Source organism: Pleuronectes platessa, chromosome 3 (assembly GCF_947347685.1).
Source record: "Pleuronectes platessa chromosome 3, fPlePla1.1, whole genome shotgun sequence".
Classification (NCBI taxonomy): domain Eukaryota; kingdom Metazoa; phylum Chordata; class Actinopteri; order Pleuronectiformes; family Pleuronectidae; genus Pleuronectes; species Pleuronectes platessa.
In genome coordinates, this window is record NC_070628.1 from 2,582,283 (window position 1) to 2,595,809 (window position 13,527).

General features: G+C 42.8%; 2 protein-coding genes and 1 long non-coding RNA gene across 3 annotated transcripts; all 3 read left to right on the forward strand.

Annotated features, from left to right (window-relative positions):
• The first annotated feature begins 67 nt into the window (after positions 1 to 67).
• On the forward strand, positions 68 to 4,015 carry LOC128436967 (uncharacterized). The gene is made up of 2 exons (XR_008338143.1): positions 68 to 1,567; positions 2,572 to 4,015. It is a non-coding gene; the product is annotated as an uncharacterized LOC128436967 (long non-coding RNA).
• A 1,150-nt stretch (positions 4,016 to 5,165) lies between these two features.
• On the forward strand, positions 5,166 to 8,285 carry LOC128437508 (tetratricopeptide repeat protein 31). The gene is made up of 5 exons (XM_053419692.1): positions 5,166 to 5,297; positions 5,415 to 5,556; positions 5,982 to 6,086; positions 6,424 to 6,511; positions 8,248 to 8,285. The coding sequence occupies exons 1-5, from the start codon at positions 5,221 to 5,223 to the stop codon at positions 8,283 to 8,285; spliced, it is 450 nt and encodes a 149-aa protein (XP_053275667.1). The 5' UTR covers positions 5,166 to 5,220.
• Positions 8,286 to 8,533: 248 nt separating this feature from the next.
• On the forward strand, positions 8,534 to 12,778 carry LOC128437510 (uncharacterized; the record flags this gene model as incomplete). Its single annotated transcript, XM_053419694.1, has 3 exons — positions 8,534 to 8,661; positions 9,351 to 9,453; positions 12,042 to 12,778. Coding segments are annotated over 3 exons (309 nt in total), but the record flags the coding sequence as incomplete, so codon positions are not given.
• Between the last annotated feature and the right edge of the window lie 749 nt (positions 12,779 to 13,527).

A 13,527-nucleotide genomic window follows, 5' to 3' on the forward strand; every position in this document is an offset into this window, starting at 1 on the left:
AACTCAATTATTATGTATATTGTTTGTTATTTGGTTCAATTGATCAGAAAAAAGAGAAACTCTCATCAATCTGCTGATCCTGGGGACAGACTTGACCACAGTGAGCAGGTGAGACACACAGTTCAGCTTCAATCCTTTCAAACGCCACTTTTTCTCACATCAAACCCTTTTCTCTGTCATGTGAAGATTAAAAACTAGCTATTAAAATCACAGTCAAAATTATCATTGTAAAAACAATCATCTGTTTTTTTGAATTTCCTTCTGGTAATCTATCCATTCAAGCAAATTGCTGAGTGTTATAATTGTCTGTGTTGTCAGTTTGTTCAACAGTTTTTACTGAACTCTGACACTTGATGCTGCTCTGAGTTTGTTGATTTGTAACATGTGCTACTTTAAATCTTGTGGAAGTTTGTGAAAGATTGTGTTGATTGGTTCAGATATCTTTAGTGTGGAGCACTGTATTGTGGAGCAGATCACCATTGGGTGTGGCTGTATAACATGTTGATTGTGCGTTGTTCTGTCTGAGACTCAGTGTGTGTGAGACTGTTGTTCATAGAGTGTGTCGTTGGGACAAATAAAGTCAGTGTTGGCTGCGTGTGGATGCAGCTCTATAATTAAAAGTTGATCCACAGAGCAGTTGTGTTCTTTCATATCTGTATTTAGTGAGTATGTTGCCCTTTGACGTGAATTCGAGGTAATTGTGTTACGAGCTGGAGAGATAGCGCTGTGTGGCGCTGAGTGTCGTTGAGTAGGGCACGGTGCATCGGCGAGACGGAGAGTTGTGTACTCGTTGCTGGTCGGAACAAGACTGAGAGAAACAAGGGAGTTAAGGGGGTGTGGCCTATCCCCCTTCCTTCTCGCTCATTCAAGTTTCTGTGAGCCTGACTTTTATTTTTTTAAGTGCCTCTGTGTCTGTAGACCTGCAGTTGTGTTAAAGTGTTAAAATTAAATGATACACACTATACACCGAAAATATAGAGCTCAAAGAGTTTTTATCAACGATTTGCTGACAGTTCTGGGGTCTACGGATTATATTGTGTGTAGCTCGACCTCTACTTAAATAATGTTACACAACTTGTTTCGACCAAACTTCTCTGCAGTACGTGAACATCCAGCTCCCTGATGTAGTCTTATCTGGACACAACCATGTGAAAGCACACACACAAGTGGCTCACAGACACACTAAGTGAGAAGTTTGTAGTGTTAGTGTTTGGAATTCAAACTGAAGACTTTCCCTCCTTTTGGTTTTTAATAGAACAACATGTTTCCTGTCCTTGAAACACGTCTGGTGTAGAAGGAGGCGCTTTAAATAAATCAATAGCTGCTATAGTTTGACTCTAACGTTCTCCATTCTGCCACATGTACAAGATTAAAAAGCAAGTTTGTGTTTGCAGCGTCTACACAATCAGTCTGAGGAAAACTGTGACCTCAACTATGCCAGTGTCCACTTCAGGAAGAGGGAGACAGATCCCGTCTACTCCAGCGTCAGATCAGCTGAACCCAGTGAACACAAGGAGGTGGAGGAGGTTGCGTACGCTTCTGTCAACTTTAACAGATCTGCCCCGAGGTGAGCAGCTCTTCATTCAGGACCATTATCCTCACTAACACCACAAAACATCATAAACAGAGATGTATCCTATAGAAGTCATTTGTTTTTACACTTTCATTTTCTTGTTCGTTTAAACATGTGTATTTGTTAAAGGAGACATATTCTGCTCATATTCAGTTTGATCATTTTAATTAGTGTTGTGACTTTAAAATGTTTAATGTTCAGAAAACATCACTTTCCTCAGACTGTCTATTGCTGCAGCTCCTCTTTTCAGCCTCTGTCTCAAACACTTGGTTTTAGCTCCTGTCTCTTTAAGACTGGTCTGATTGGTCACCCGGCCCATTCTGTTGTGATTGGTTAACCACTTCCTGTGCTTGTAGGAAATCCTCCACTCTCACTTTACGAGGGACACATTCAATCTCAAATCATTTCTTATAGTTTAACTAGCGTTTCCGTGATGAAGGACACGTTTGTTTGAACCCGTGTGCAGCCGGTTCTCGTCTGGTGGGTGTGTCCGAGGTGTTCCCCAATCAGCAGCGACTGTTTTAAAAAGGCAGTGACACAATGGATTCTAAAGTTCTCTCCAGATGCTGGTGTTAGAAGCTGCTGTTCCAGACGACGGAAGCAGAGACTGTGACATTCAGCCTGTATTGAAGCATTCAACACGTATTTTAACTCACATCATCTTCCTCCAAGATGTTTTCCATGAGAACGCCAAGAATGAACTCCTCCACTAACATTGATGAACCACTTCGTAACATATCTGTTTACGTTTAAATACTGCTTATGCTACGTTTGCTACAGCACTGGCTTCTGCCGGTGATGCAGAGGTATGGGCGGGGCTACTGGTGAGGTGTTTCAGGAGCTTCATGTTTTCTGTGGGGCAGAGGAGCTCGTTCTACCAGGAGAGGAGCTCAGACTTTGGGCTTTTTAACTTTGCAGAACTTTGAAATTCAATATGTCTCCTTTAATGCTACGTCTCCATGACCTCCTGATCATTTATTAGTTTTATCTCCTTTCAGAACCAGAGGTCAGGACACTGGAGAGGATCCAGCTGCATTGTACAGCACAGTCAAAAAACCTCCTGCTGTTTAGACCAACGTCTGGAAATCACCTTAGTCCCGATGGAAATATCTCAACAGCTGCTGGATGGATTTGAATAGAAGTCCATTCAACTGTTCATGGTCCCCACAGGATGAATCCTTCTTTGGTGACAGACTCCAGCATCACTGTTGAAGTGAATGTTCAGTTTTAAGTGACTTGTCTTGACAGCTAATGGATAAATTGCCCCGAGGATGAATCCAAACGACTTCGGTGACTCGACTTTTATCTGAAATATATCAGCAACTTGTAGAAGTTGTTAAAAACGCCACATTTAGCCTGAATGAAAAATATCAAACATTTTATAACTTGCAGCTTCAAACATTAAAATATCTGTGTTGCGTGTCAGCATAAGGTCGACAAACTTTAAACTTGTAAATAACTTTTTTCTATTCATAAAATAATCAAAACAAGCATTATTATTTAGTTGTAGTGTGACACTGCTGCCACTAGATAGTAGTAAAGAGTTTTACTGATAAAACCACAAAGAGGATTCTGTCCCTTTCTCTTCTTTCTGTTTCTACACTATTGTTTCCATCGTTTCCATCATCAGCCGATCAGGAGTTGAACTCATTTCCTCTGAGGACTGGAGGGAGCACGTCTCATGTGGATGTGAGCTGCTACTTACGTGATGAACGCCTTGAATGTGACCGTTAACACAAAGTGAACTGCTGACACCAGATGAGCTGTGTTGCCTCTGGTGTCTGTTCAAAGTTTGCATCAGGTCCATTGATTTCACTTTAGTGTTTTGTGGTATTTCTCACATCAGGTGTTAAACACGTGAAGAAGAAGGAGTTAGGTGTGTTTTAATCCACCATGTTCACACGGCGGCCATTTTCCTCTGACGTCTCTCTCAGGGTGTGAAGCTCGAATGTTGTTATGAAAAGAATAATGTTGTACTGCTATGATCCAGGTTTATAAGTTACACAAAAAAGTGAATATATTATTACTTATTCTTCATTAGGATGACTGATTATTTATTATAACATTAGTTTTGGTAATTTTAGGAACATAGTAAGTTTGTTTGCTGCACCTTTAGGAGACTGATGTTAATACTTTTTATTTTTTTCTTTACAACATTATTCATATTCATAGTCTTGTTTGTTTAATTTGTTGTTCACTCACAACTTCCTCTTTTCTAACTTTGAGACGTACAGATCCCTCTGCTTTGCTTGCAACAAAGCAGAGGGATCATTAAAAGTGTGTTTTTTATACTGTTCATATATTTTTATTTCAACATTAAATGTGAAGTTCATTTATTCCTATTTGCTATTGTTTTTAAACTCTTACTATATTTTAATCTCACTTCCAATATTTGTTCTGTCTTTCGTTCTTCCTTTTCATAATAAAGCCATTCAGACGCCATACGAGACTTCCAACACACACATATTTATTGTCTCCTTCCCGTGAGTTGAGCTGCTTGCGGGTCCCACTGCAGAGACGAGGTGGATGAATGCTTGTGTGACCCTTGGTTACACTAGAAAGAGTGTAAATGTGGAGCAGGATGAGAGATACTAGGTAAACAGGAGCCCTGGACTTGAATATCTATAACGTGCATTAACACCAGGATTACTTTGCATGAACTTCTATTAGAACACATAACCTGCAGTTCAAGTTTGATTGATAGTTACAATACAGCATAAATTTACCCAAAATAACAAACAAAAATAGATACATTTAAAAAAAGTGTGCACATAAAAGTCCCTTCAACGTCCGTGAGTCCAGTCTTAAATGTCAAACTGGTGGATTGATCGTTGGGGCCAATCCGTCTTTGTACAGTGTCTGTCCTACCACACCGTGGAGTGAAGAGTGTTGGGATTTTAGATTTTAGATTCTCTCTGTATGTGTGTGAAAATGTCATTAGAACTGAAACTCTAAACAATAAAGCAGCTGGGGGGGCATGAACAGTTTGAGCCAGATGAAGGCCTTCACCCAAATTATTTATAATAACCTTTTCTATCCTAGTGTTTAATCTTGAAATTAGCTAGAAATATGTGTGCATCACAACGCTGGTCAGTCTCACACCTGTCTTGATAAAAGGTCTGAGTGACATTGTTTTGTCTAGATGTTTTGACTGTTTACACAATCAGAACATATAGCCGATAGAGCAGGAGCACAATATTATTTTTTCAAATGCCAAGAGGATGGACTACGCACTATCAAGGAAGGACAAAGGAAGACTTCCCCTCGTTATTGACCAATCCTGTTCTATATGAAGCTTAGCGTAAATTCAGTGAGGAAGACTTAAGCTGCAGACAATCAGCTGATCGTAACGGAGCACTTAACTTCCATAGTGATCAGCTGATTGTGGGTGTTCCTAAATGTCCAAACAGGTTTGACCCATGTTTTGTATCAAAGGGTTAAGATCTATCACAGGACATTTGAATCAATATTCAGACTCTAGAAGCTCTGTAATAAAGGATTCTGATTGGATCTATGTGTGTGTGTGTCTGTGTGTGTGTTGTGTGTGTTGTGTGTGTTGTGTGTGTGTGTGTGTGTGTGTGTGTGTGTGTGTGTGTGTGTATGTGTGTGCGTGTGTGTGTTTACAATATCCAGAACAGGGCATTCAGATGTTTGGGCGGGGCCAGTACAGCCAGGCAGTACACATGTTTACAGAAGCCATCCACTGTGACCCTAAGAACCACAGGTGAGCTGAGTTGTGACCTCTGACCCCAACTAAACGTCACTAACCAGGACGTCCCGCACGTTCACTAGAGAAAGACAAACTCTCTGTATCTCAACGTGTCTTTCTCTCGTCTCTCAGGTTCTATGGAAATCGCTCTTACTGTAACTTGTGTCTGGAGCGGCACTCCGCCGCCCTCAAGGACGCTCAGAGGTCAATCGAGCTGGCTCCCGATTGGCCAAAGGGATTCTTCCGTAAGGGTTGTGCTTTGATGGGGTTAAAGGTCAGCACCTGCTGTTCAAGCATAGACTGTGTATATAAATGGACGTTAACTCCTGTTAAGTGCCTGTTCCCTGTATTCTCTCTGATGACCAGCAGGGGTCCTCTGGCAGTTTCTATAAAATATTGAGAAAGTGACTCACTCTACTTCCAATTCAAGTCTTCTTAAATACAACTATTGTTAATTTAGTTAATTATGATCATTTATATTCAAACAGACCATAAAGCAGTGGATGTATTGGGGGTTGAGACCACAGTGTGAGTGACAGGTAGTACTGTCCAATGGGTACAGGTTTTGGTGTGCAGTGTCCAGAAACTCTTTGTCATGCTCCACCCCTTGCTCAGCTGATGACGTGTGTGTGTGTGTGTGTGTGTGTGTGTGTGTGTGTGTGTGTGTGTGTGTGTGTGTGTGTGTGTGTCACGTTGCAGCGGTACAAAGAGGCAGAGGAGGACATGGAGCAGGTGTTAAAGTTGGATCAGCACATTAATGAGGCGTCCAGTAAACTCGTCACCTGTCGGATTCTGCAGCTCATGGTGAGAGCTGCACAAGAGACCAACACGCTCGACTTCCTCTTTCACGACGACTTTAAAAGTTTATGAATTCAAGTCATCTGAACTGTCCCTGGACCCAGTTTTAACACTCTGGCCCCAGCCATTCAATCACAAGCAGTCAGCTCTAAGTTCAACTGTGAATGAAACAAATTCCTTTAGCTGTGTGAATTGAAATGAGTCGTAGGCCAAGCACCATCTTTAAATGACAAGTAGATCAGTGAACATTTATCACGTTTGAGTATATATATTTAAAAAAAGGTAAATACATGAGGAATCTTTTGTTTCAGTTTTAAAATAATGTTTGTCTTCTGTATCGTAGGATATGGGCTTTGAGGAAGAGCAGAGTAAACTGCTGCTGGAGAAGTTCAACACGGTTCAAGGCGTCCTCAACTCATCTGAGGCCAAAGGTAAGATGCAGTACCATACCTGTCCACACAGGGGAAGCATTGCTCTTCGTTTCCTAATTGGGGGGGGGGGGGGGGGGGGGGTTCATCCATGAACCAGCTGTTTACAAATTAAGTTTATTAATGTGATGTTAAAGGGCCCATATTATGAAAATTCCACTTTTGTAGTGCTTCTACATGTTATTTTGGGTCTCTGGCATGTCTACCGTCCCAAAAACTCTGGAAAAAAACAACTCCCGCGATTTTTTGTGGTTCCTCTATGTCAGAAACGATACTCTAGAGTGCGTCCAATGGGATTACTACAAAAAAGTACGTATTTTCCAACCATGCCCATGTAGGGAGTCTCGCTACATTGCCTTGGATCACCCCCCACCATCATCTCACAGGCTCCAGGGAGAGACGGCCAGGCTCAACGGCAAGCTAACGCAAACTAACGGAGCCCGGGCTGACACTGCCGACACTGTGCATTAGGGTGAAGCTCAGATCCTGCGGAAAGCGTTTAGTGTCCCGGGGGCCTCCGCCTCGACGATCGGCATGTTATGTGCGGCTACTTAGCTGTCTGAGGCATTAGCTTGCTAGCGTTAGCTCGTGAGCCCGTAGCTCAAGGTAAGCAACTAGTTAACACGCGGCAAAAGTGACGGGGGGAGCAGCGGTGACACGGTGCGATCCGGGCTGTCCGAGGCGGCGACCTTTGCTGATCCCAGCCGCTATGTCATCGCATCAGCAGATCCGCCGCTGCCTCGGACCTCTCTGCATCGCACCGTGTCACCGCCGCTTCCCGGCTGGGAAGTGGCGGACACCAGCATAGTCAGCCAGCGCGGGGACACCAGCGCCACCGCAGCAGCTCCACGGCCCCACAGCTCCACGGTCATCTCATAGAGGCGATTCGAGGCAGCACTGGTAAGAGACCCCCTGTGTTTTCACTCACAATCCAACTCGCCTCCATCTCTGAAGCACAATGAATCATTTTGGGTGTTGTTGTTTTTTTTTTACCTGGCGTTACTGTTGTTATTATTGACGTGTCTTCACCGTGAACGTGCTTGGTGTGTTAGCTACAGCTACGTCTGCTCTGGGGGCAGATGAGTGAGGCGTCGGCTGCTTTTGACGCGAGGCTCCGTGTGTGTTCAGTGAAACCTCCACATCTAGCGGGCTGAGCTGGAATGACACGAGTAGCTCATCAGCTGATATCACACAGGCGGCTTCACATCATCTTGGCGCAATGGTTTTTGATCCTCTCTGCTCCGTTGTTTACCAGGGTGTCCCCCCTTGTGTGTGTGGGGGGGGGGGGGGGGGGGGGTCAAAACAGGTCAATCTTAGGAGGGCTGTTTTAGACATGGTAAAAAGGTGCTGTGTTAAATGATCCTTGTGGTATTTTGACCAAAATATGTTGTATATAATACATATATGACATTTCATTAAGACCCCAAGGAACCATATCAACTGTGGTAAAATGGGCATACAATCAGTCCTTTAAAGTTAATTCAATGGACTATATGACAAGATGAAGACATGACAGCTCCTAAAAGTGAAGCCCCCTGGTGGCCAGCTGCTGTATAGGCCTTAAAACCGTGTTAGTGGACGGCATATCGCCCAAAATAAAAGTCAGATACAATTTTTTAAATATGTCTATGCTTCGTACTATTCCAGCCAGAGGAAAATATGTAAATTGCATCAGACCACAGTAATGAACCATTTAAATACGTCTCACTGACATCATCTATTTTCTGTTTCCTATTCAGCACTGAAGCAAACATCTCTGCAGGAGCAGAGTGAGTAAGTTTTATGGTTATGAACAATACTCATAATCACACCATTGTCATTTAGATGTGAAGAAGAAAGTATATACAGGATATCTTGTGGAGCTTGAACGTGAAGAAGATACTAACTGTATTTCTATTATAAAAGTCTTGTACCATGTAGAATAAGCACAGTCTCCTCTGTGGGTAGTGAAGATGAGTAGTGAAGTTTTTATGTATCACTCTCTCCCACATTTTCATCTCCTATGATCCATGACTCTCCTCTCATTCACCCTCCCCCCTCCCCATCTCCACCTCCTTCTTTCCTCCTCTGTTTTCCAGGAGCTGTCGCTCTCTGTGGGTTGGGAACATTACAGTAGAAGTTACAGAGAAAGACCTCTGGGATCTCTTCAAAACGTAAAATCAATATGTGTGCATGTGTGTGTGATCCAGGTTGTACTGATGTTGTGGGGACATAAAGTACGTCCCCACAACACACTGTAAGGTGATGTTATAATGTTAGGTTTAGATTAAGGTAGTTACTATTCTGGTTAGAGTACACTAAATGGACAAAGGTATTGGGACACCTGCACTTACAGTGAATTCGATGGTTAAGGGGTGTGTCCAAATATTTTTGTCCATATAGTGTAAGTGAATGTAATGTCTCAACAGAAGCCTGTTGATTGGTTGAGCCAAATTGTCTCCATTGCCCCCCTGGTGGCTGGCGTGAGTATAGGTCATACACACCTTGGCTCAATCCCCTGATCACTAAACTGTGCAGGTTGTGACTCCAAAGATGACAACGTTCGTTACTGGGATGTTATGACTCGTTTTCTGAACAGTGGGAGGAAGTGCAGACGTGTCGACCATCTTTATTTAGAGTCTGTGTGTCTTACTTACTCACACTCAAAAGCAGTAGTAGAAATATTTAGAACAGATGTTCTTCTGTAGGTAAGAGGTAATTTTGCTGTGTTTTAATAGTTAAAGTACTTGTAGTAGAAGCCAAAGCAGCAGGTGTATCACTGACAGCAGCAGTGAACGAGTTGGTCAGTGTTGTCTGAACCACACTTCTCTCACTTTGAGGTTTTGTGTTTCCACGGTTAAAGGTTTGGTGAGATAGAGAGCGTCAGAGTTCTTCACCAACGCTTCTGTGCCTTCGTCAACTTCAAGAACGCCAACACTGCTGCCAGAGCCCTGGAGAAGCTGCAGGTGAGCGGTGGACCGGCTCGGTTTCAGGAGATCAGAGTTTATTCACGTAACAAGAACAACCACAGCTGAACAAAGTTCTGAAAATGCGTAAAAAACAAAGATTAAAAAGTGTCATATATATGAAACAGGGAATATGAAAAAGCTACACTACCGTTCAAGAGTTAGGGGTCACCCAGACACTTTCGTGTTTTCCATGAAAACTCACACTTTTATTTATCAAATGAGTTGCAAAATGAATAGAAAATATAGTCAAGACATTGACAAGTTTAGAAATAATGATTTTTATTTGAAATATTAATTTTGTTCTTCAAACTTTGCTATCGTCAAAGAGTGCTCCATTTGCAGCAATCACAGCATTGCAGACCTTTGGCCTTCTAGCTGTTAATTTGTTGAGGTAATCTGTAGAAATGTCAGCCCACGCTTCCTGAAGCCCCGCCCACAAGTTGGATTGGCTTGATGGGCACTTCTTGCGTACGGTCAAGCTCCTCCCACAACAGCTCAATGGGGTTGAGATCTGGTGACTGCGCTGGTCACTCCATTACAGACAGCTTACCAGCTGCCTGCTTCTTCCCTAAATAGTTCTTGCATCATGTGGAGGTGTGCTTTGGGTCATTTTCCTGTTGTAGGAGATTAGCTCCAATCAAGCGCTGTCCACAGGGTATGGCATGGCGTTACAAAATGGAGTGATAGCCTTCCTTATTTAAAATCCCTTTTACCTTGTACAAATCGCCCACTTTACCAGCACCAGTCAGCCACAGACCATCACATGACCTCCACCATGCTCGACAGCAGTGTTGTGCAAGTTCACACCTCTCATGAACTAGTTCAAAGTTCAGTTCACAAAATGAAACATGAATAGTTCACGTTCATAGTTCACCATTTAAATTCTGAACTAGTTCATAGTTCATAGTTTTAAGGTGGAAAGTGAGAATGAAAGACTTAACTTGTTAAAGAAAACCTTATCCATCACTACTTCTTGTCTTTACTGTCGGAGTCTTTATCAGACAGTGTGTAAAAATCCCTCAGATAATAATAAGGTGCATCGGATGTAGTCGCTGAGTCTGCGCCTCTGCTTTCTCTTGCCATCTGTATATGAGACCTAGAGCGGTTGTGTTGCAGGTGTGGCCTGCCCCTTTAAGAAAAGTTTGTAGTATGTGACGTAGTGCACCTGGGTATTGTGGGAAAAGACGCTAAAAGTGTGTGTATAACGAGAAGTGACGGACCAACTAGAGGTGAGTGTTGCTCCTGCTGTATATCCGAGAAAAAAAGTGGCCGCATTCCAAGTAAAGAAACATCGCCTCCTCCTCCTTCATGGAGCGGTCCGGACGGCAGGTTACCGGCCAGACAGCGAGACAAGATAACCAGTGAGCTACGTGTGTGTGCCATGAGTGATGGGTGACGTAGTGCGAAGTCGAGTTTCTGCGTCTCACAAATGTTCTTCTGTTTTATCCAAACACCTCAAACTTTGATTCGTCTGTCCATAACACTTTTTTCCAATCTTCCTCTGTCCAATGTCTGCGTTCTTTTGCTCATATCAATCTTTTCTTTTTATTGGCCAGTCTCAGATATGGCTTTTTCTTTGCCACTCTGCCTAGATGGCCAGCATCCCGGAGTCACCTCTTCGCTGCAGACGTTCACACTGGTGTTTTGCGGGTACCATTTAAAGAAGCTGCCAGTTGAGGACCTGTGAGGCGTCTATTTCTCAAACTAGAGTCTCTAATGTACTTGTCTTCTTGCTGAGTTGTGCACCGGGGCCTCCCACTTCTCTTTTTACTCTGGTTACAGCTGGTTTGTGTTGTTCTCTGAAGAGAGTAGTTCACACTGTTGTAGGAAATTGTCAGTTTCGTCGAAATTTCTCGCATTGAATAGCCTTCATTTCTAAGAACAAGAATAGACTGGGGAGTTTCACATGAAAGTTCTCTTTTTCTGGCCATTTTGAGAGTATAATGGAACCCACACATGTGATGCTCCAGATACTCAACTAACTCAAAGGAAGGACAGTTTATAGCTTCTCTCACCAGCTAAACAGTTTTCAGCTGTGCTAACATAATTGCACACAGGTTTTCAAGGGTTTTCTAATCATCCATTAGTCTTCTAAGGCGATGAGCAAACACAATGTACCATTGGAACACTGGAGGGATAGTTGCTGGAAATGGGCCTCTATACACCTATGTAGATATTTCTTTAAAAACCAGAGGTTTCCACCTAGAATAGTCATTAACCACATTAACAATGTATAGAGTGTATTTCTGATTAATTTAATGTTATCTTTATTAAAAAAACAAAACAGTGCTTTTCTTTGAAAAATAAGGACATTTCTAAGTGACCCCAAACCTTTGAAAATAATGCACAGTAACAGATACAATCCACGTCTCAAACTTTAAATGAAAGTCAGTGAGAAAGTTTGGGTCTTTAACATTGAGTAAAACATTTCTAGGGTCTGAGCGGTTCTGAAATGAAGAGGTAAGCTGTTCCAGAGATTAGCTGGAGCCCCTTCACATTACTCTTGAATGTCACTGTCCCGGCCATCGTCCCATTCTTGTGCCTTTCATAGACATTATGTAACTTCTATGTGTCCTCCTGGCCAGTGGGTGGAGCTAGGGAGCACCAAACTGGTGATGCGGTACCCGGACCATTGGATCCAGTGGACTCTGCCCTGCACATGAAGGACCAGAACCAGACTGGGCTTCAGTGCTGAAGGAACACTGCTCAGCTTCCACAGGGTTCTGAGGAAATCACTCACCATCCAGGTTGTTCTACAAAAGTCACAAGAGGGAATCGAACATGAATCACACTTCATACAAATGTGTTCAAATACACAAACAACCTCCTCTGGTTCTGACCCGTCCAGACAGACTAGTTCCCCTCCCCTCCCAAACCCCTGCACCGAGACACATCACAGGGAGATTTACAAAGAAAGAGGGGGAGCAGGAGGATGTTCTGCCCGACGACACCGACAGCTGAATGTGTGAGTGAGAAAAGAAAGAGAGAGACGGGTTCTGCACTGGGTCCAGAACCCAACCTTGTAAATACTTTGAATATAAGAAGGTCTAAAAGATTTAGATTTATTTGAAACGTCACTGAGGAGTCACTGAGCTCCATTTGGATCCCAGGAGAAACCCTGAGGAACTCCTGGTTCCTGCTGTGTGGGACATGTCCCCTCTCGTCAGGTTTTACTGGGACCAGTGACTCTGGTTGAACCTTGTTGGAAACAACCAAAGACTCTGTGACAAACCGTTGTCTGAACACCACTGCTGCTTTGCTGCCAAATGAAGTTATTTCCTTTTTTTAAGTATTTGGACAAAACAATAAATGAATAAACACTGATGTTTTCCATGTTTCTTCTCTAGCGATCCGACATGCCTTTAAAAACATTTCTGAGTTCACTGTGTTTGCTTCACAGTTTTTAAGATGGGCTGATGTAATCCAGGTTGTCAGGCCACAAAGCTTGTGTGTGAAGAGAGAAGAAGCCGTGGAAGGTCAGAGCAAATTCACTTCTGTTTCTTAGAACTTCATCAACCAGGAAGAAAACACAAGGCTCTTTTTCATCATGACCACATCCTTGTTACTAACTCAGCTCTGGAGCCAGAGACACTTGCACCATCAGTCTTATCTCTGTGTCCAGACATGAGTGACTCCGTCTTCTTTCTTCTGACACTATCAGATAATCACAGATGAAAGAAGTGTGATGTTAGAGAAGCTCGAACTGAAGCACTGAGCCTTCATCTGATACTCGTAAAAATGTTTCCCTGCATTATAAACTCTGATCATAACATTAAACCTCACTAACTCAAGCCTGCAGAGAGCTGGAGGTAGTGTGTACACGGCCCTCACCTGTCAGGTACAGTTTGTCTCTTTTAACAATGTGGGGGGTAAATATTAAACCTGACAGATTTATTTCCATTTGTCTGACTTTTAGTTTTCACAATACACCCAGACCACAAAGTTGATCCAACTTGACAAAGGTAACTAAATAAATGTTCGTCATATCTACTTAGAAATTGAATTACTGTTTTACCTAATTTTGTCACAATGTTCCAACTTAAAAACAGCAGGTGAAGTTAACTCAAAGTA